The sequence below is a fragment of the Lissotriton helveticus genome, chromosome 3_1 (genome assembly GCF_964261635.1).
Source record: "Lissotriton helveticus chromosome 3_1, aLisHel1.1, whole genome shotgun sequence".
NCBI lineage: Eukaryota > Metazoa > Chordata > Amphibia > Caudata > Salamandridae > Lissotriton > Lissotriton helveticus.
This window is the reverse complement of record NC_136061.1, coordinates 1,874,218,402-1,874,241,454: the sequence shown is the minus strand read 5'-3', so window position 1 is coordinate 1,874,241,454 and position 23,053 is coordinate 1,874,218,402. Positions and strand designations below refer to the sequence as shown.

Below are 23,053 nucleotides of genomic sequence, written 5' to 3'. Positions count from 1 at the left end.
GGGTTATACAGGAGCTGTGCAGTGTGAGCTGCTGTGTGCCTAGGAAGGGTGTGGCTGGTCTGTACGCTGGAAGGCGCTATATGAGCTGTAGTGAAAGGGTACGGGGATACTATACATGTGCTGTGCAGGGTGAGCTCCTGTGTGCCTATGAAGGGCGTGGCTGGTCTGCACTCTGGAAGGCGCTATATGGAGAGCGGTTCTGGTGGGATGCCTGCATTTTTTGTACAGGGGCGGGAGGCTGCAGTCGATACAAGAACGGGGTACGCGCCGGGCTACTCCGAGAGGTGGGCGCCGAGAGAGGGCTGTAAGGGGCTCTGCAGGGCGGGCTGCTGTGCACGGAGGGGGGTAGGTCTGGGAAGGAAGGGTTGTGGTGGCCTGGGTAGTACAGAAGTCTGAGCTGCTGTGTGTCATGGGAGGGGCTGTACGCTGCGTTGTATGCGGGAGGGGCTGTGGCGGCTCGGTTGTACGGGGTCTGTAGGCTGCTGCCTACAATGGGGGGGTGCTCGGGGACACAGGTTGTAAAAGGTCTGTGGGCTGCTGTCACAGTGGAAGGGGTTGTGCCAGGGTACACGGAAGGAGCTGTGGGGGGGAGGGAGGGGCCGGAGGGCCGAGATGTACAGGGGCTGTGGTCTGCCCTGTCCAGTAGGCGGGGCTGTTTGACCCGGAGGGGTGGGGCCAGGGAGGGGTTGCATGCTCCAGAGATGCACAGCTGATTGTCACTGACGGAGCCCCCCCCCTCTCTCTCTCTCTCTCTCTCTCTGCCTGCAGCCGCCTGAGCCTCGGAGGAGCCGCGCGTGGGGCCACGTCTGCTTGAGCCGCGCGTGGGGCCACGTCTGCTTGAGCCGCGCCTCTATTTGGATATCTGCTCTCCGCCTCCCGAGCGCAGGCCAGGCTCGACACAGAGGTGTGTGAGGAAACGGGGCATCCCCAAAACATGCGGCCAGGTCTCCCACGGAGCCCGGGGTTCCACACACACAATACCCCCGTTAGGCGGGGCTCGATAATTTGAGATAAGGGCGGCCTGAAACTATTATTAAGGCTTCAAAAGCGAGAGTCCCTCACATGAGTGCTATAGAATTATGAATCAGCTAGACCTCAGGTAAAGCGTGAGAAATGTGGTGTCAAAGGCTTGTGACACGCAAAACACGGGGGGCCCTGAAAGGGATTAGAGGAAAAAAAACTTGCATGAAAAACAAGCAGCACTGAAAGTTTGTAAAAAAAAAAAAACGCCAGTGGTGCGCGCGCCACTGCGAAGCATATGTTTTCAATTATCGTGCTTGTGTCTGAGCATGATAATTGAAAACATATGGGCTTTGGTGCGCGTAACAGACACCAATAGGCCATAGGCGGAGCTACGCGACCACCTATGGCCTACTGCGTGTTCTGTTAAGAAACAACATGCACGCAAAGCCCAATCAAAACGGACCACACGAAATGAACACTCACAAGTGTGTGGAATTTCCAGGTCCATTTTGAAAACCCCATCAAAAGGACTCTGGCTGCGCGAACACTGCTGCGTAGTGTATCGCTAGGCTGAGACCTAAAAATTAGGCTGAGAGTGGTTACAGTGGAGGCAGGATGCATCAGATCGGTGCCCTGCGCGATGGAAGCGCAGCGGAGTAAGATATGCGGCGTGGAAGTAGTATATTTGGACTAAACGGAGCCGCGCCGAAGCTGTAATTGTTTTGAGTGTCCAATGCTTGTTTTTTTACCTACTCTTCATGTGTGTATTGTGCACTGAACCAGAGCAGGTCAGAAACAGACCTACAGTGTGGCTCAAATGCACAGCATTCCCCAAGGCTTCTTTTCCGGAACACAGATTATATACCAAGCTTCCAGGCGCAGGCCCATGAATCAAAGGATAAACAACAGTAAAGAAACAAGCATTTACAATGCAATGGTTTTGCCTTTGTTAAAGTTAGAGCTATTGGCATTGCTCTTGAAATTTTTTTTATTTATGTTTTTTTTAACATAAATAAATGGCATTGTCATTTACAATAGCAGGGCAGGGCACAGGGAAGGGGGGAGAGGAGAGACGAAGTAGAGCTGCGGGCTCAGGGAAGGGGGGGCGAGGAGAGACGAAGGAGAGACGAAGAGAGCTGCGGGCTCTTGTTGTAATGCTTGCATAGATGAGTTGGTGGATGCATGCATGGGTGCATGCATGGATGGGTGTATGGATGGGTGTATGGATAGATGGATAGATGGATGGGTGGATGGATAGATGCATATATACAGCCAATCCCTCAACAATTTATGCAATCCACCAACCCATCCAACCAACCAACAACCCATCCATGCATCCACCCATACATCCATGCATCATGCATACATCCATCCATCCATCCATCATGCATCCATCCACCCACTGTGTCCCACTCCGACCCCTCTAAATATAACTTTTTTTTTCTGTATAAAGAGATGACTGTATTCACTAGTATATGCAGTAGTGTGTGGTGGACTTAGTTTGAGTGTTTGTTTCCTGCACACTCACACACTGCCCCTACACATTCACACACTGCTCACCCTGCACACTCACACAATGTGCACCCTGCACACTCACACACTGCAGTCACTGTCACTCTGCAGTCACTGTCACTCTGCAGTCAGTCTGCGCTCACTGTCACTCTGCAGTCAGTCTGCGCTCACTGTCACTCTGCAGTCAGTCTGCGCTCACTGTCACTCTGCACTCACTCTGCACTCAGTCTGCACTCGCACTCACTCTGCACTCAGTCTGCACTCGCACTCAGTCTGCACTCGCACTCACTCTGCACTCAGTCTGCACTCGCACTCACTCTGCACTCGCACTCACTCTCACTCTGCACTCACTCTCACTCTGCACTCACTGTCACACTGCACTCAGTCTGCACTCACTCTCACTCTGCACTCACTCTCACTCTGCACTCACTCTCACTCTGCACTCACTCTCACTCTGCACTCACTCTGCACTCACCGTCACTCTGCACTCACCGTCACTCTGCACTCACCGTCACTCTGCACTCACCGTCACTCTGCACTCACCGTCACTCTGCACTCACCGTCACTCTGCACTCACCGTCACTCTGCACTCACCGTCACTCTGCACTCACCGTCACTCTGCACTCACCGTCACTCTGCACTCACCGTCACTCTGCACTCACCGTCACTCTGCACTCACCGTCACTCTGCACTCACCGTCACTCTGCACTCACCGTCACTCTGCACTCACCGTCACTCTGCACTCACTGTCACTCTGCACTCACTGTCACTCTGCACTCACTGTCACAAACACGTTGCTCGGGGCATTTGTTGACAAAGCAAAGCAGTTCCATTAAGTGTCAAACAGGTATGGAGCAGGTTTGCTTTCCCATGTATGTCTGTATTGGAGGTGAGTTGCATGAAAAAGATGCATCACCTTATCAAAGAGGAACTCCAATAGCCCCCAGCACCTCCCTTTGCCAGGAGGATGTGAACTCCTACACAGAAGCAGGGCAGAGTCCTCCATGCTGGGCCCTTGGCCCAGGATAGAAGGAGACGCATTCTATGGAGAATGACAATGTGCTAAATGGGGACCCTGCCCCAGACCTGACAAACAACACCTACATCTGACCTCGGGAATTTGTCTTCGGGGCCCAGAGAATAAATCCGACCCTGTCTGAAGCCTTAGGCCGGTCAGCAGGTCGAAAGCAGCAGGGCCGTCATCCCATGCGGATGTCAACAGTGGAAGTGCGCAGTTTTTCTGTCGACCTAAACTTCTACTGCGTGTCCCCTCCACTCCAAAATCTAGGGGGGGAGGGGATAAATCCCTTACGCTTCCTGTTCCCAACAACGAAGATAGTCAGAGCAGTCACAACAGACACACATGGACATGGTCATACACGAGCAGTCACCGAGCAGGAGCTCACACAGACGTGTAGGCGCACACAAACCGGCGGTGTCACCAGCAGCATTGAAGTTTGACAACTCGTCTGGACATCATTTAACAATAGTATTAGACAGGGGGCTTCTTGCAGACAGTCACAGGGCCTCGAGAAGAACCACCCATAGGTCCCCGACAGACGTTCGTAGTCTTTACGGTCTATGGGGGCGGACATTTCCAGTGTCCTGCGGATCCTGCTTTGGAGGTGTTTATGGGATGGGGAAAGAGACGAACACCCCCACCCCGCCTTTTTTTTTGTATTCAGTCTTGGTACACGCACTCTTCCTGCGCGCTGGGTTTGCCCTAGTTGCCTCCAAGTTATGAGCACGAGGGGCAAATATGAGTGTATCCAGACCATTCAATCCTTGGCCTCTATTTAGAAACAAGAACCTCCCACCCCGCCCCCCCTTCCCCCACACACACTTCTTCGGGCAAGAAAGTCGTGCCATTTCCAGGGAATTCCAAGGTTAGGAGACAGAGACGACTGCTGACATGACACCGTGCCAGCCCCTCCGCCTCGCCTCCTCCTGCTCTTCCTCTTTTTACCTCACCGGATCGTACCCGCAAGAACCTTATCTGTTTTGGGAGTCGCTGGGCCTCAACCCTCCGCGCTGCCAGATGTTCCTCAATGCCACTCCCTTGCCTACATGTTTGTTGTCCCTGGCCCTTCGGATTGTGGCAAGCCCTCAGCCCACCCTCCCACCCACTGTCACGTGACCAGCCCCTCTGACCACCCTCCTACCCACCCCTCCAGAACCCAGTTTGTCCGCCCAGGTTCCCAGTCACGTAGCAAGCGTGACACGAACTATAGCTTAAGTGAAGAACATTGCCTACGAAAGTCCGCGCTATATAAAATTGCATAAATAAATTAAAAAATAATCACCAGTTGCTTTACACACGTACACACTAATTTTGTTATGCACAGGCAGATTAAGTGATTTGCTCAGATTCACAGGCTGTTGAGCGTCCCTGCCGAGACTCGAACTCTGTTCTACAGCTTCGAGGTTGACCGCTGTAGCCGTTAGGCCACATCCTGGTAAACCTAACCTTAAAGGAGCAATGTTTTTTGCAAATAATATTTACAACACAATATTTACATCAGGTGATAATTTTGTTAACGATACTCTGACATACAACCAATCTAGTGCCGTCCCGTTAAATTCCCCAAACCTTGCTGTGCTGCCTACAGTCTTGCTACATCGCACTACCAGGTCCATACTACTGGAAATAACTTTGTGCCACCTCCTCTTTCTGCTTTAAAAACTTCCTTTTAGACTCCCCTTCTCATGCTCGAAAGTGGCCACAATTCTTTGGAACTCATTCTTGCACCTGGCTGCACTCACGTGTCCCCCGTAATGTGCGCATGCCACGTTGTCTAGCTTGTGTATTGTCCTCCAGTAAACACATTATGCATCCAGGATAGAAACAAACTCTACTGTCACCCGCACTATTTGTGACCTTCTGTGCTGTGGAGGACACTTTTTGCGGGCAAGGAGTGTCTCTTTCCAGCTAAGTAAATGTCTACTTAAAAAAATGGAAGAAACGGCCTCAGGGTGCCAGGCCGTCCCAGTCCCATTAAAAGTAGATTTCCTTGGGCACATGACCAGTCTGTCAAAGCCAAAACATGTAGGTGATGGCACGTGCCTGCTGGTGCTGTCGGGCGTCACCTGGTCCTTCTATCAGCCATTTTCTTTCTCATCCCAGTGCTATTAATAATATGGGGCGTCTGTTAATAAAAAATGCTTACCCTCAAAGTGCTCGTGGTGCCCTCGGTTTGGAGAAGAGCCCCTCTGTCATCCGCCCCAGGGGTTGCCCCAGAATTCGCACAACTAGGGCCGATGTGGGTCCCAAGGTGCTGAATCCATTCTTTGTTGAGGCGGAGCCCCCGCGAGCCTCCTGCTAATGTCCCCCGCCGCCAGAGTGGAAATTAGCGGGATTAACCGGAGCGGCTCCCGCTATCGGAAATGTCATCGAAAGCAATTGTTCAAGACCATTTTCTTCAGCCTTGGGGGAGCCCTTTGTAGCCGGCATCTTCCTGCCCTGCAGCCATTAACACTAGGAGCCAGTTTCATTTTACTCAAATTAATACAAAACTATAAATTCATTTTATCACTTGGGGGAATGGCAAACGGCTCTTGAAATGTTCCTCGGGTGATTAGATATGAGACCTGCGGGTTATACCGGCTGGTCCGCTCCATTACTTCAGGGTCGTATCTGCTCAGCTTAGTACTTTAAAACATCACTATTTATTTTACTCCCAGTGACTCCGGCCTGGAAGGGAAGCAGGTGAGGGAGGCGCCTCCGTTCTTGACGTACCTTCGCTGCTAATTGCCTGGTAATGCCAGGGCAGCAGAAGCTGAAGCCCTTACCTTCCTTACTGTGGCCTCCCTGCTGAAGGCCAGGCCAGGCCAGCCCAGTGAAGGGTGCACGGTGGACGTGTAATCTGTGTGAGGCTCTGCCGTCACCCCGGGAGTACCATGGCTCCCCGGGGCAGCGGGGGCTCCAGTTCATCAGTGCATTTGTAAATGTCAGGTTCTTTTTACGTTTTAGTAAATATTTAAGGTCGGACTGTTTTTAATGCTGCTTAAATTCGATGAGATCAAAATGATTTACTTGGAATCACAGGTGAGACCTCACTGGGAAGTCGGGATGAGAATTTGGGTCCGTCCCCCCCTCCGCTTCAAAATCAGTCTTCTAGGGTCGACTGTGATGTCGGAGTATTCTGTGAATATGACACGAGGTAAACGGAGGGAGGGGGAGGGGGGGGCGGAAAGGCACGGAGAGCGGGAGGGGGTCGGGAACGGCCACACACGAGGTAAACGGAGGAGGGGGGGGGGCGGAAAGGCACGAAGAGCGGGAGGGGGTCGGGAACGGCCACACACGAGGTAAACGGAGGAGGGGGGGCGGAAAGGCACGAAGAGCGGGAGGGGGGTCGGGAACGGCCACACACGAGGTAAACGGAGGAGGGGGGGGCGGAAAGGCACGAAGAGCGGGAGGGGGGTCGGGAACGGCCACACACTGACAGCGGGAGGGTGAGGGGCGGGAACAGACACACACACACGGACAAAGCAACAAACTAAAAAACAAAGCACTCACCTGGACATCTTCCGGCAGATCTCTTGCTTCCTGCTCTCCACTCCTCCTCCCGATGACGTGGTGGAGGCTCGGCCGGCTGGGCCAATCCCAGCGCGGCCCTGGCTGGAGGCGGACGGCTGCTTCCTTCGGCTGGCCGGCCTGAGGAGAGGGAGGGAGACGGGCTGCCACGGAGCGGGAGGGAGGGGCTATCGAGCGACTTTTGTGCAATGTCCCGAGCAGGAAGGCGGAGGCAGGTGCCGGCAATGCCGGACCAGATTCGGGGGCGTTCCCGGCTTTTGGCTGACGTCGCGTGACGTCGGCAAAAGCCAAAGAATCTCGGGAACGCCCCCGAATCTGGTCCGGCATTGACGGACAGGCCCCTCGTCCAATGGCTATGCTCCATTTATGGAGCTAGCCAATAAATGACGGAGGCCGTTCCAAACCACACTACAGTTCTCATTAGGTTTTCACCTGCGTGAAAAAGATGCGCAGAGCGCATCTTTTCGCCAGGCAAAACCTAAAAAGAAAAAAATAACACATCGTTGTGTCCTTTTCTCAAATGTAGCTTACAGACACCTTCAGGTGTACTAAAACGCACATCTACCCTTGTGTCTTTTGGCACTGAAGTAACAGATGTTTATTGCTACCCAACACAATGGTACTCATTTCATCAACCGCGGAAGAATGAAAAGCTACGTGAACCTACTAGGATTCAAGTCAAACAGATTCCTGGAGTGGATGCATTAATCCACTGAGCCACCAGACCAGTAAACGAACTGTTAAACTCCCTTAGAGAAATCTGAGGGGCCTGCTCAAAGCCGAACCCCCAGCTATAAGGCTATGCAATACCTTCGGAATGTATACATTGATAAGGAGGATCTTTTCGTTGTATTTCAAAGGTGTAAGACTCAGCGCGAAACACTAATGAGATATGATCGAGGCACAATATAGGTAATCATTCCTGTCCTATCAGCAGTGTGCCATCGCAGGTGTGACATGACTTTCTATATCACCAGTATGTGATCTGATCTCACTTGAGGGGACACTAGTGGAATAACAGAAAACACAATCTAACGTGGGTATATGTACTCTAATGTGCGTAGGAGAAGCCCTACTTTCAAATTCCTACCCATTGTTAGCGTGACCTCAGACCCCAGAGGTGTGCAGTCATGGGCGCTCTGCCGGGCTGGTGTTCTCACACACTACTGGAGACGGGTGTCTACACTGCCAGGCGGGTGAAAAGGTACAAAATCCGAGGTGAAGGGTTAGTGCAGGAATGACTGGTGGAGTTACTGAGACTATAACTCAGGGTACTTGATTACAGGCACAGTAACTAATGGTCACAATACCCATGCTGACGTCATTGCTAGCAAAATACCTCATAGCAGCATGCTCGCTGGTAATCACGGATGAGGCTTGAAACATGCTTAAATGGCACAATGCTTGTCTAAAGGGATGTGAATACAGTCACAAAATAACGAATTAATAATTACAGATTTAAACAGGAAATAGGTTGCAGGCACCCGCTTTTTGGTAGATTTATGCCACACAGATACTAGTATTAACAAATTCTGACAGCAACAAAAATGAAAGCAGAAAAAAACTAAAATAGAGATGTTTAATCATTAATTAGAAAACGAGATCCAAGAATGGTCATAGCCATTGTAGTGAGGAAACAAAATGAATTGCTTAAAACCTCAAGTGACCGAATTTGTGGAATGCAACACATAAAACTGCCCTCCATCCATTTTGTTTAGTTATGAAAAAAATGAATTTAGTGTAAACATAGATCATGGAGGCAGAATTCCAAAGCAACCTGCTACATCCCCAGAACACCTGTTCTATTAAAGCATGTAGGTCAGCAAACTTCATCTTAAAAAGGGCACACGAATCAATCATAAAGTTCAAGCAGACAGACAATATTAAAGTGCACAACAACATTATCTTTCTAAGGAGGGCAGGGTGGATCGGCCCTACATCAAGAACCTGCAAGGATACTGTATAGTTACTACCTGGAAGCATCCGGATCTAGCTCACAGTTTAATCTCAAGTAACAGAAGCAATAAAGAGTGAGCTGGTTACATTAATGTTCTCACTTTAGGTCCTTTCTTAGCTTCTTGCAGCCTACATTACAGTCTGGTATTTGGTGTCCCCCTCAGGTGGCTGGTGGGTTTGCAAGATCTCCAAATATTACATTCAATCAATTCTTTCCTTTGATGGATTTGGAAGCCGACTGACTTGATTTAGGTCTTCTTCCTCCCAAGAAGCCAACTAAGCGATCAATGGTGTGTTCTATCCTCAGTGACCCTTCCTCTGAAGATTTGGTCTTGATTAAAGGGCCTGCTACAAAGCTGGTCACTTGGAATATCACTGGTGTTGGGCCAAATAACAGTACTTGTCTTGATTGTACTTGGTTACCAAATTTGACATCATAATGCTACAAGAGACTTCGTCCATAGATAACACTGCGTGGGATGGGTTTGAAAGTTTTTTAGTCCCTGCCTTTGCTTCTTTAGGTTAGAGAGCACTGGGTCGTCTAACCACTCTGATTAGAATCTCCTGCTCTACAGAGTCGTCCCAATTGTATGCAAGCATGGGGGTGGGGCGCAATTGTCTTGATTAACATATTTAATGGTTTCCCTTGTTAAATGCAGTCTTTGATGTGGGATGTCAGATTGAGGTTTTGTTTAAGGTACTCAGTTTTAAAATCAAGTTCTTCAAGATTTTTAAACTATTTTTATGTGATTATGGGAGAAGATTTTAAAACCAACTAAATTCTATTATCCTTTTGTGACAGCCGATAATTTACTATGTACTCAGGCTGATCGTAAGGGTTTGGAGCTGCTAAATAGTTTACGTAATAATGGGTTAATAAACATAGTGGAAATCCTGGGAGATCTTCATGAACAGCCCCCTACGTTCATTAAATGGGGCAAAGGTTCAGTCGTGGATTAGATGTTCATTTCCAAGAAGAAGGATCATTTTGTCATCTCAGGAAGGGTGACTGAAACTACCTTCAGTGATCACAATCTATTTGTGTATATTCTTAACCCACCCGATTGCATCCAACCATCATTTCCTTTGGTTGCAGTTAGTCTGTCCCAGAAAAATAGTGGTCTATGGTTAAGCAGGAGGGGTATCCCCATTTCCGCTTTGCTGAGTTCTCTTACTGGGTCCAATCTTGCTTTATTAGATTGTTTGCTAACTTTTAACCCTTCACCAGTTAGCCATTTAAACGCATTTAGCTCCCTGAACCAGGCTATAAGAAATATTATCCAGGTCAACTCAAGGTGCAAAGGGGCCCCTAACAATAATGGTTTAATAAGGATTGCAGAAAGGCAGACTATAGCTTGCATAAAGTCCTTACTGCCAAGTCACGGAATCAACAGTGTATTGTAGGGGCTAAGGCAAGCTACAAACATGCAATTAATAAAAGGACATCCTACTTAAAGAGGCAACTTGGGAACGTTTAGTACAACTGTGCAAAGCCTGGGACTCGAAGGTATTCTGTATAATTTTTAATGGTTCAAAATCATCCACCTTGTCAGAAGGATTAGAATATAATATAAATCCTGATAAATGATTAGAGCATTTCAAATTGATATTTTCATAGGGGGGTGGGGGAATGACCCATGGCAGAGGACGTAGTTAGCGTTCCACAGTTCCCACTGGCAATTAGTTTCAGATTGGATGAGGTCTCTGCTGCTATATCGGCCAGTCCAACAAACAGGGCCCCAGGTCCAGATGGGGTGCCAATGGATCTTTATATGGATAACATACCGCTGCGGGACCCATAATTACCAATCTCTTAAATGCTGCTGCTTCTTCTAGTAGTCCCTCTTCTTGGCAATCTGCTACTGTTGTGCCGGTTTTTAAGAAAGGCAACAGGCAGGACCCCCGCTGTTACGTACCTTTTCCACTGGGTGGAGCAAAATGGTTCCCTATGCACCAGCAAATATGGGTTTAAGTAAGGTTTGGGGGTCGAACAGATTTAAATCCGCATCTTATCATTGGGAAATTGGGATTACTAAAAAGGGTTGTTTTACTTGGCTTTTATGGACCTAAGTAGCATCTCGGTCGGTCTAAGCCAGGGTTCTCTAAAGTTGGTCCTGGCAGGCCAGATCGATGCCAGATTTTTAGGATATCCTCATTTAGATAAATGTAGTTATCTTAACAATATGGCATAGATCCGGCCCTCCAGGACCCTTTGGTCCAAGCCATGGAACTTAGTGAGTATTGGTTTGTCTTTACCCATGGTGACTTTTTTTATGGACCCGAAATGCATTGGGTATTGTAGTGAAAATGAAGTAGCATCAAGGAGATTGAGAATGAAAAAGGATTAAATAATTGACAGATCGTTCTGAAATAAAAGAACAATGAATTCATAAACGAGCGCACGCCTCCGTGAGAGGATTTTCTCGTCACACATTGGATGAACTTTCTTCGTGCCTCACATAATGGGGTCAGTTCCTCTGTATGATATGACCTGAAGGGGAATGCACAGATTCCTTTGGCTTGTCTGTGGAAGTATGTCAGGTTTGTGTATGCCCCTCCCCCCCCCATCTTATTTCTTTTATACATTAATGGATTAAGCTTGTTCTTAGTATCATGGGGAGCAGACATGCTCACGGTAAGCACGACCATTAATCCAGCATTGCTTTACACCAATGGCGGGGTCTTGCTATCCTGCACACCAAATGGTTTTAGTGGGTTCTTATTGATGCATTTGTCCTTTTTATGGACAATCTCGAGCTACAAGCCAATATCACTAAGACCTTCTATATGATCCTAGGGAAGTTAAACAACAAAATGAGGCACTTTCTATAGAGGGCAAAATTAGTCACATGGGTTCAGGAATTTCCCTACCTAGGTTAAACCTTCTATGCTAGGAATTGTTGGCTGCCATGCCTCGCAAAAAAAATAAAAAAAGAATTGCTATTTGCGTTTTAATCAATCAGTCGGGGTCCTACTTGGGCTGGCAGCAATGGTGAGGAGCAAGCCTATCCTGCCCGTGTTGGAGGTTTACAGACTTAAGTATTTTCTAGTATTAACCTATGGTGCCACCATATTGGGACACCGGAACTGCTCAAAGCTTCAACAGGAGGAAAATCGTTTCTGTATAAGACTGTTGGGTCTTAGCCCAAATAGCTTACAATTCTTTCTTCATTAAGAATTTGGTTTATCATTTGTAGAAGATCACATCAAAGTTTCTCCACACCTCTTGCGGTTGGCGATCTGGAGCAATCCACACACGTCCCTTAGATTGTTTAAACTGTGATAATGGGCTGAAGAGCCCATGGCTGGGTTATATAAAGAGAACCACCCAGACTTTGGGCAGCCTGATCTGTTCTCTTCTCCTCACAGATCAGGCCAGGATGAAAGGGGCAAATTATGGGATCTGCCTCTGATACAAGGGAGCTAAGTGCTTTGGCCAGACAGACGATAGGAGAACATTTAGTCGGTGATGGTCCAGAGCCAAACTTTTCTTTGGTGAGAAATGTCTGGAAGCACTCATTGCTAACCAAGATTCAGGTTGGCTCAATTCGAAGCCATCTATGCTTCCCAACTTGCAAGTATGCAAGTATACAAAGTTGATATGGTTGTATATGATATGTGTTTGAGGACCAATGGTCTAAATAAACATCTTATTGACTGGCTGACAACTTACCAGTACGATCCAAAAAGCAAATTAGATAGCTTCTTTGACAACAACTCTGACTGCAGACTCTGAAGCACCTTACCTTTTTTTGCTGCTACTACGAGCCTTTTAGGCGCACTTATTTATTACCTATTCTTAAAGCTGGTGGGTTTTGGCAATATAGACAAGCTCCTTACTTTCTTCATATGCGGTCTGTTTCTTTTATGCCAAATTATGGTTAAAAAAAAAAAATCTTACATTCTTTTGAGCAACGATGCTCAACCCGATTCAATTCAGTATTCGCAATAGGGAAATTGGATACAGTGTGTGGGTGGGTGCAAATGAGTAGCGGAAAATTGTATGTCTTCAGTAGTTGGCTGTAAGGTCTTCCTCAGCAGACCCCAGCAGAGGGGGATTTGCTAAATGCAATTGTTACACTGTGGTCTCTCTGCAAGAATGTAATGAGGGTGGGGTGGAGGGGGCTTCGGAGTCATATGGTGATGCAGATGTCTCCAGCAGGTCCTGCGAGCAACCCAACAAAAGGACTTGATCTCAGGTGTGACTCCCTGTCGGTCATACGGGACAAACAACCATAACGTAAGACCCCATAACAGCTGAAGATCATCAGATTTGGGAGTGGCGGCGGGAGGGATAGAGCAAGAAGAAAGTAAGAGAAGGGAAGAGAGCGAGTGAGAGAGAGAGAGAGAAGGGGGAAGAGAGAAGGAGAAAGAGAGCGAGTGAGAGGGTAAGTGAGAGAGAGAAGGGGGACGAGAGAGAAGGGGGACGAGAGAGAAGGGGGAAGAGAGAGAAGGGGGAAGAGAGAGAGAGAGAGAAGGGAAGAGAGAGAAGGGAAGAGAGAGAAGGGAAGAGAGAGAAGGGAAGAGAGCGAGAGAAATGTGTTGGATGAGATCAGATTGGAGTGCCAAAGAGGACCGGAGAGAGGACAAACTGGAGGTCCACATGACAGCGGACTGAGAGGCATATCGAGTGTAAGGGTGCGAGTGGCCTGTTGGAAGCTTTGGATAAACCCGAGGCCCCATGAGCGCCACAGCAGAGCGCCAAGGACCAGCGAAGACCGAGCCACACGCAGTGTGATGGACAGAACGGGTTGGGGCTTGCAGGAGAGGTAAGAGTTATTGTCATTCGAGATAGAGGGCAGAACAAGGGGTGCAAGTTTAAGATCTCAAGGGAGGCTAGTGTCTAGAACTCGGAGTGCAGCAAATTCCGACCTGCGCAGGCACTGGATAAAGGGGCACAAGGGGCAAGGCGCACAGGCGAGTTCTGAGCGAGTGGGGGAGGGAGATGGGACGAAAGAAAGAGGTTCCAGCCAGGCCGCATGTGGCGCACAATGTCCCTGGCACGGGCCCAACGCAACCCTCTGGCTGGCGCCCCTCATACCTCACAGCGATACTATTCCCAGCCCCGGCCTCGCAGCCAGCGTGGCGATGTCAGTCCCGGGTCCAACAGGTGTTTGTCCCGTTCTCGAGATTGTGGGAACCTCCTGGGTCCCCAGAGAGAGGGAGATGGGCGCGATGCCAATGCTCACTAAATGCAGGCCCTCCCACGTGCACCGTGCTCAACACCTAAAAGGCATCCAGGGAACCGTGTGTGGTGCAAGGAAGCACGTTCACGATAAATGCGCCCTGAAGATTAACAAAACATGCGAGGCACTCTGAATAAGGCAAGCAGGACTGGGTGATTTACCGAAAAGGCCATTAATGCCAGTGAGGCTTGGGCTGATTCAGTCATGGGTATGGCCTGGTGGGGCCTCAGTAGCCAGACAGGGCTGGGACAGAAATAAGTCACACAGCGGATTCTCACCCACTATTCCAGTAGGGTGCAGAACACTTTCAAGGCTGGACTTCAGCTACTGGCTTAGCGAAAAGTGTCTCTCCTGGAAAGTAAGTTTAGATCTACAAGACCGTGTTTTGCAATGAAGGGAGTAAATAGACTCAGAATAGAAAGGTGTTATTTCAAATGAAACTAAGTTTTACATAAGGATTGAGAGAAAATCCTCCCTCCCCCATTTTGGAACCTATAGAATTGGAACAGAACAGAAAAATGCAGAAAAGGGAAAAAACTAAGATCAATATAGGAAAACAGGCAGGAAAAAAAAGGTGAAAGCAGGGATGAAAAGGAGTCTGCAAGAAATAAAGAGACATTAAGTGTAGGTTAGTGGAAGGAAAAGGAATTAAGTGTAGTCATGCATTCAAATGTGTGTGCAACAGGCTACTGAGAAAACATTTGGATCCCTGTATTTAAAAAACAAAAAACAAATTAAGCATCGAAGATTGTGCTAGTACCTAGAACAGCTAGAGAAGTTTTCTAGCAGTTCTCCCTTTCGTCTTAGAATTAGTACTTATTTTCGAGCATGAATACAGTTGCCTATAATACATACACAACCATGGTGAGAGCCAGCAGCAAAACAACCCTAAAAATATTGCTACTACTATTTTGCACCCCCATGAATTATATACATTCCTTTATTTAGGAATATAACTACTTAAAAACAAATATTTAATATTCATATTAAAAGACGTAATCTAAAAGGAAGGAATGCGCTGCCTTTTTTCTATTTTGACAAATGCACATTATTTTGGGGCTATTCACATATATAAAAGTGAGGCCTATGCAGCGATGTAGAAAAGGTCCCTGTGCATCTGTACACAAAATTAAACTGCTGTGTATGGACCTGGACCACGACCACCATCTGCCACAGAAAGGGGCTGAAGCAGGGGGGGGATCCAAGGTGCTTCTCTAATAAGAAAGCCTAGAGGTTCCATGGTATGGGTGGGTGACACATTGTTTTTGAACACTTTGCCCTCTGCGTAAAAGCAGGGGGTCAGTTTACAAAGGCGTTTTAATCCACAAATCTACATATACAGCCGAAAATGCCTCCATTTGCACCGTACAGCAATGTGCACAAGGAATCCAGGCAGAATCAAATGGGCTACCTACTAACGATTTCTCGCCCACGAGCAGAGAAATGCTCAGTAGTAACTCTCACTCAAGTGATAAGAATTGGGTCAAAGAAAGCACAGTTAGTCTTCCAAGTTTGCATTTACAAACTCCGATCCAACCCTTTCCCTCCCTAAAAATGATCAGAGATTAGCAACCTTAAAAAGCTGAAGTAACTTCCTTTCCAGGTTAGAGAAGGGAATGCGTCACCTCAATCTTGTAGGAGGTGTGGGGAAACTGGTTCTCCAAAGGGAAAAAAATACTTTCCCGTGGGAAAAAGAAAGGAAAAAAAAGTGTGTACCGTTGGACACCAGGCCCCGTTTCTCCACTGCTCGAGTCTATGCTATGCAGAATTATGCATTGGGTGAACTAGAGTGCTGTGAATGTCACATGACATTTCCAACAGTATGCCTAGTAACTTTCCAGATGTGCTACTGAACGTCTGTGAATTCTAAAAAAAAGGAATAAATATGCACCCACTTGTAAGAGTATGTCTGAAGTGTTCCTCCAAGCCACAGAGGTAAGCAGCCTACTAGCTTCTTTTGCTGAATATAATCAAATATTATCATTTGGAGAAAAAAATAGCCACCAACAGATACACAAGGAATCTTTCTCTGCTTCCAACAAGTTTAGAAATATTCTCAGCAGGAACAGGAATTCCTTTTTTACTCAAATGCTTACACTTCAGACTTCCAAGGGTGTGCACTAAAATAGCTCTGATTAGTACTCTTGTTGGAGCCCAGATTTTCAATGACAGGAGTTCCAGACATGCGGACTAGCCAAGAAGATGCTCAGGCAGTAATCAGAAATATGTAAAAGATGTAATGTGCAGCACCACTTTAAGGGGAGAGAGCCATCTGGAAAAAAACGGAATTGTTGACAGTGAATGAAGGATGCGCCAGGGCCACTATGGTCACCTAGTTGACGGTGAGGAAATGGAAATAACAACGAGGCAATCTCCTCTAATTAGGACACTATACAGCGTATGCTGCCTCTGGTCACACAACCCCATTGTACCTCTTTCAACGAAGCACCTTTGCGAATAAAAACACTTCGGAACAAAACTAACAAGTATACGTAAAGTTTGCATTCTTATTATTAAAAGGTGACTTAGGCAGGCAAGCCTATAAAGAGCATGATAATTTCCCGCACCTCAGTGCCACTGAAATCTCATTGGGGGCGGGGGGTCATCAACAAGTAACTATAAAACACACAAACAACTAAACTGTGAGATATAACTCCCCCCCCCCGTTGTGCCTTAGTCAGGGGACATTTGTGCATTGATGGAGCTGTTCCTATAACATTGGCTCCACCAACAATCGTGAACCTGGCTCCCATGGAAGTGCAATGCAATAAAGGAAGCAGAAGGCACACTATCCACAGGGCAGGCCTGTTACTGGCAAGTCCCTTGGTTATATCACGCACGAAGACACAGAAAACAAGATGCTCTATTCTTGAAATACCTCACCAGCAGCTCCAGTCACCACAGCCCCACCACCAAGACTAAAGCCACAGTACTGCAAACCAAGGCCGCGAGACCACAAGAAAGGTTCAAAACACAATGTCAAATCTCTGCTATGGGTGTAATGCACTGGTATCAAAGTCCTGTTTTGCAGAGTTACTAACGAAATACATTTCATTTTTCACTGTGGAATCAATTTCAATAGCAAGGGTTTGCGGTGGAGTATGATACATGAATAGTACTTTTAATAATGACTGTCTATTAATTTTCATTCACATCACTTAGCAGGCTTGCCTTGCCCAACTTTCAAACAACGTACAACAGGTTTTTATTTGACGCAGGTGCCCAGAGAAATCAAAAAATCACAGCGCCTGGCTCTTAATTCTAATTTCAAGTGAAAACCAAGGTAAACAAAATTGTAAAAAATGCAAATAGGTCGACAGCAAACAATTTCAGGACAAACAACTGACAGTAGCTGCCCGTCAAATCTGGGTTTAGCCTGGCAGTAAACACGTTCACCACATAAAGAACAGGCAACTAGAAAGAAAAAACATGCATACTGTGTAATAGAGATTGTTTTTTAATAAAAACAGAAGAAACACCAATCCATATAATGTATTATCCTCGGAGGAGAAATGAGTAAGTGTTCGCTCCCACTGTGGACTCCCTGCAATCCTTACATTTCGGACAGTCAAACACATCTTCATTATAACAGTGTTCTATTTTTGTGCCGAGCTTTGCAGCATGGGGCCGCTCCAATTAATACTGAATATTTGACATTCTGTTAGGAGTCAGGTAGCCACCCTCTTATTTGTCTTCATGATTATAAAAACACTAAATCTTTTAAGTAAGCGTTTGGGGGTCCAATGTGTTAACACCTTCGCACCCAACTTTAAATTATTACTCTTAGGGTGACAGATAACACTTAGGATGTGTAGCACATTAAGCTCATGACCTCACTTGTTTTAAGGAGATAATTGAGTGTTACGATTGTTGATGTTTTTAGTCATGTATGGCTTTAATTAACTATGCATGTTAAATAAATAAATTGGAAAGTGAATTTTATATTAAATATATCTTAACTCCGATTTAAGCAAAGAAATATAAACCAGTGGTGCTACTTGCAGCTGCAGACTTATTTACTACAGCAGGAAAGAACCCCCAGTAGCACCAAGGGATTCAGAATATTGTGTGGACCAAGAAAGCCACGTTCTATAGTCCTAAAAAAGCCACGTTCTATAGTCCTAAAAAAGCCACAGGTCAGATGTACAAAGCATTTTTCTGGTCGCAAATGGCCTGACTGACTGGAAAAATGCCTTTTAAGATGTACAAAATGCTAAATTGGAATCGCAATTTGCATTTGTGATTCTTTATTTGGAAGAGGTGTGCGTTTTGGGTGCCTCTTCCAAATACCGACTAGGTTTTGTATGTATTACTATTTTGCAACCAACTTCCAGTCCCAAACAGTAATACTTTACCACCATGGTAACCTATTCACAAATGGGAAGAGATCCAAAGGGATCACTTCCCAGTGGAGAATGTTGAAAAAAATATTTTTTATAAGAGCAGGCAGTGTGGTCCGATGGACCACTGCCTGCTGTTATGAAAAAGAAAACTTTAACGTTTCATTTTTTTTCAAATCCGGTTTCCTTTAACCCCTATCGCGCTACCGCGTTTTCCCGCTGTGCGCTGAAAATAAAAAATGGCTTGTTTATGACAAAGCCAGCTCGTCATCCGCGTAGCGCAGGTAACGCCCATGACGAGCTGGCTTTGTCATCAGCACTGAAGGGGTTAAGGAAAAAGGGAGATATATACACACACACACACATATATATACATACTGGTTGATTCTAATAGTTTTTTAACTTGATCAAATTGTAACTCTGTATGTTAAACCTTTAGGGGTCAGAATGATCTGTATTGACAGGCAGTATTATAATATGAACTCACTCTTCCTCAAATCTATCAACTTGAGATGATTGGATGTATTTTTTGATTATAGTGTACGAATATTGACTAGTTTCTGAGTTTTAACAAATAAATTGATCTTATGAATTGTATTTGTATTGTGCTTTTATGGCTTGTTTAGCCGAAATAAAGCTCTTTTTGACATTTAAATATATATTTAAAAGCCATAGTGATCTGCTGACCCCAGCAGGCCACCATTCTTGTGATGGCTGCGATTCCCAATAGGTCACAAATTGCAACGTACCTCATTAATATGGATGAGATAAATCTATTTGCAACCCACTAGGATTTAATGAAACGCAAAACAGTTTCACACATTAGAAATACTGATTTCCTAATTGCAATTCGGAGTTGATCGCAATTAGGAAATCAGTATTCCTAATGTTAGTACGTGTGGCCCCAAGTTGCTGAAAGCTAACACTGCATTTCACTTCTTCCCACAGTGGTTAAGCTTGCGTGGTGGAAAATTGGTCAAATCTCCTACTCCAGACAGAGCGACAGTTTGGGTAATTACAGATCTTTTGAAATGGTGGGTGGCCGATAAAAAAACAAAACCAAGACAAGCAGACCCTGGAGCCGAGTTGTGAAAAGTAGTCTGAATTTTACTTTTAAGGATATAGAAAAATCTGCCGATCAGAAGAGAAATGACGTTTGTGTCTGTGTGCCCTCCGAGCACCTACTCTAATCAAACCAACAATACAGCACGTCAACGGTAAACACAATGCAGCAAAATTCAAGCCACAATGCCAACTTTAAATGTTATCTCAGTAATGTTTTGTGACTATTCCTAGTGTAACGGTCACTATTTAGCTGAAAGTGTAACAGTAACAATTACACGAACGTGTGAAAAGAGGCTCAAACAAAAAAAAAACACGAAGCCTTGATCACATTTCTACATCACAGATAACAAAAAAAGTAATTTGGTTTGGGTATCACCGTGCAAGATGAATGATTTTCAAAGCACTACGGAATTGTAGAAGTAAACAAAACGTGAATTTAAGTGCAATGTGAAATATGAACAGTCTCAAACCGAACTCTCATTCATATGGACTCGTCAAAGTCCCTGGAAGTTGTAGTCGCCAAGTAAGAGCGCAACTATGAATTAACAACTGTTCATATATACTGTTTTTTCTTGCTTTTATGGTTTGCTCATAAACCGAATAAAGATATTTGACTGAATTAACCATTTTGAGCAAGTTTGTGGCGTGTTCTGTTTTTAAACTCGGTTTATCTTTCTTTCAGGCTGGTGAGATGGGCCCGTGGGGAGCGCCGCCTGTTGAGCTCGGAAAACAACCTCCATGGCAGAGACGGGTGCCATACAACGGGGCTGGCTCATCTGTTCATGCCGCCAAGGAGGATACTTTGATGTTACTGAGTTAAGCATGGAGCCTGATCTGAGAGGCGAGAAAACATACGCTCCATAAAGCCCCATTGAACGCCTGTGATGTACTAAATGCGCTCCATCAGCTTCTTATGGGCATCAGTCATTGGTTTAGAATGTTTTTAACATTTCACCTGCAGCACTAACACGTGAGATGCGGTGGCATTATCAATGTGGATTAGTCAACAACCCGATTTTGCAGGGGGAAAAAATACCAATGGCTACAAATAGATCGGCACACGTACAGCTGGTAGACGAAAAGGAATGCCAGCGTACAACAGCTGGGACACAGTCTGTGTACAAATATATTTATAAAAGACCTTCGTAAAACCAGGAGGAGCAGATAGATACCAGTGATGACAACAATTAGGCACTTTTTACACGCAATGAAAAACAAACAGAGAAAATGCATGCATTTTTAGAGGCCGTGGATCTCAATGTTCTGGTATACACCGCGCGATATACAAGTAGTTCGTCCATTGAAGAGGAAAAAAAAAAAAGGAGAAGATATCTAAGGCACACACCGACAATAATGTGAATGAATGGCTGTTACACGCGCTGACAGGCCATTTCTAGCGCCTCGTCGAGTGCCCAGACCGTGTACACGGACACTACAGACATTTGCACAAAGCACTGGGAGAAGGCGCAGCCTCAGCGTATAATCCAGTGATAGTGTAAGGAGTGCAGCTTGCAGGCACAGATCTGCATGTAGAGCCGGTTAAATGCAAACAGCAAGAACAATCTGCATAGGAGCACAAACATGAGCGGTCTGTAACCATATCAGATTAAACATACACTCTACATGACAGCACAGGAGAAACAGTCTATCAAGGCACGCAGTGCTGAGGCACATGTATACTGCAAAAGAAATGTCTGCATTGTACACTATATATTATCTGTGTGTACACAGACTTGATACGCACATGCACAGCCTGTATTTTTTAAGACGCACAGAATCACCCCATGAAGCATGTGGGCACAACAGGGTACATGTGCACGCAATCTAAGATTAGTGACCTGTGTACACGAGACACAGGCGAAGCCTTACCAAAAGATCTGCTCATGAAATCTACGTTTGTGCACAGCCACACAATCTATGCATATGCACAATGTATTAAATAGCACATGTACAGATTTCGTCTAAGGAGTGTAAGAGTACAGAGAAAGTTATCAAGCTGTACATATACACACAGTTACAGTAATCGATACTTGCGCATTGTAACAAACATACGCAAAGCATGAGCAATCGGTACGGAGAAACGGAGCTACCGCAAGCAGACACAATAGCCCAGTAAGGCCATGCATCACATAGAGAAATGACACACTGTGCTTGTAAATAAGGAGCTTTGCCGTTTGAACATGTCTATATATGTGCATATTGTAGTAGCTGTACGCGCATGCATGGACTGTAAAATTAAGGCACTCGGATGTGGCTAGTACTGTATACTTGAATGCATGGCCCATTAGCAGTTCGTACACATGCATTATATACATTCACTTTTCGATCAGTCTGTGCATGCGCTGTTTACACGCCTAGATGGTGCGAGGCAAGTTTACATGCTAAGGGTGCTGGAATAGACCCTAAAGGTCGGTCTCATTGTGACAGAGTTCAGTGTGCGTGCAGTTGGCCTTGGTAATCAGTGCGAGACACACCGCGCTTTGAACGGCGCCTGCAGCCAGGCAGATGCCAGGGAGCCGCACAGCTCCGGGACAAAGGCTGTGGCCTCGGGAACGAAGCACAAAGAGTGAGTGAGGGGCTCCCTCCAGCCCTCAACTCGCCCGAAAGTTCCTGCGAGTGCTGTAAGGTGACACCACGGGCGCGGGAAGGGGCTTCCGCAGACGTCTAAACATAGCAGCACCCCACTCCCCGGGCCGTAAACCGGACTCACCGGCAGCGAGCAGCAGCAGGCCGCAGCTCCCCAGCAGCAGCAGCGGGAGGCCCGGCTCCATGGCCGCCTCAGGCCGGGGGCTCCATCAGGCTCCGCCAAGCTCCCTGGCCTTTCTTAGCGCAGTTCCCGGGACACGGGGCAGAGGGGGACGGGGCCGGGCTGCTGTGGCAAGAGCGGCCCGCCCCTGACACCACGACACGCCCCGCTGCAAGAGCCCCTCACAGCACAGGCCCCTTGGCTAGCGCCTTCTCCGCCCCTTCGGCGCTCATCCGTGCTAACCACGCCCTGTAGGGTACGGAGGTCCCTGAAACTCGAACCCGCCCACCCTAACCTTCCTGAAAGACCGCAACTCTCTTTATTTATCCAGTTTGCTAGAGCGGGAACATGGTCTATGGGCATCACCGTACTTTGAAAAGTGATCTAAAGTCCCACAAAAGGTTGCAAAAGTGCGTAAACAAAAAAGTAGGGACAGCTGTGGCGCTAGGCTTAGCCTCTTAAACCTGCTGAATACCGGCCCAGACCCCGCTTTGGGTCAAAGCGCAGCCTACTCCAACTTTGCAGTTGTATTCGTAACTTTTTTAACTCGGCCTGTCCCCTCCTCCCGGTTGTTGCCACACCCTCGTGCCCGCCCCACGCTGGGGCACCACGCCCCGCACACGGCAGACTGCCCTGTTCCTTTTTTAACCACGCCTCTTTCAGCCTAAAACACTCCAGCCTTTCTCCCTTGAAAGCCGAAAACTTTTTGTGCTGGCGAAATCTTCCCATGGAAGTGACATCTCGCGAGAGT

General features: G+C 46.8%; 1 protein-coding gene across 1 annotated transcript in view; it reads right to left on the bottom strand.

The window, feature by feature from the left end:
- LRP5 (LDL receptor related protein 5) overlaps positions 1-22,526 on the bottom strand; it is a 412,593-nt gene extending 390,067 nt beyond the window's left edge. Inside the window, exon 1 of the mRNA XM_078682857.1 lies at positions 22,267-22,526. Within this exon, the coding sequence (XP_078538983.1) occupies positions 22,267-22,327 (61 nt within the window). The 5' untranslated portion in view covers positions 22,328-22,526. The remainder of the gene's footprint in view (positions 1-22,266) is intronic.
- Positions 22,527-23,053: the final 527 nt, after the last annotated feature.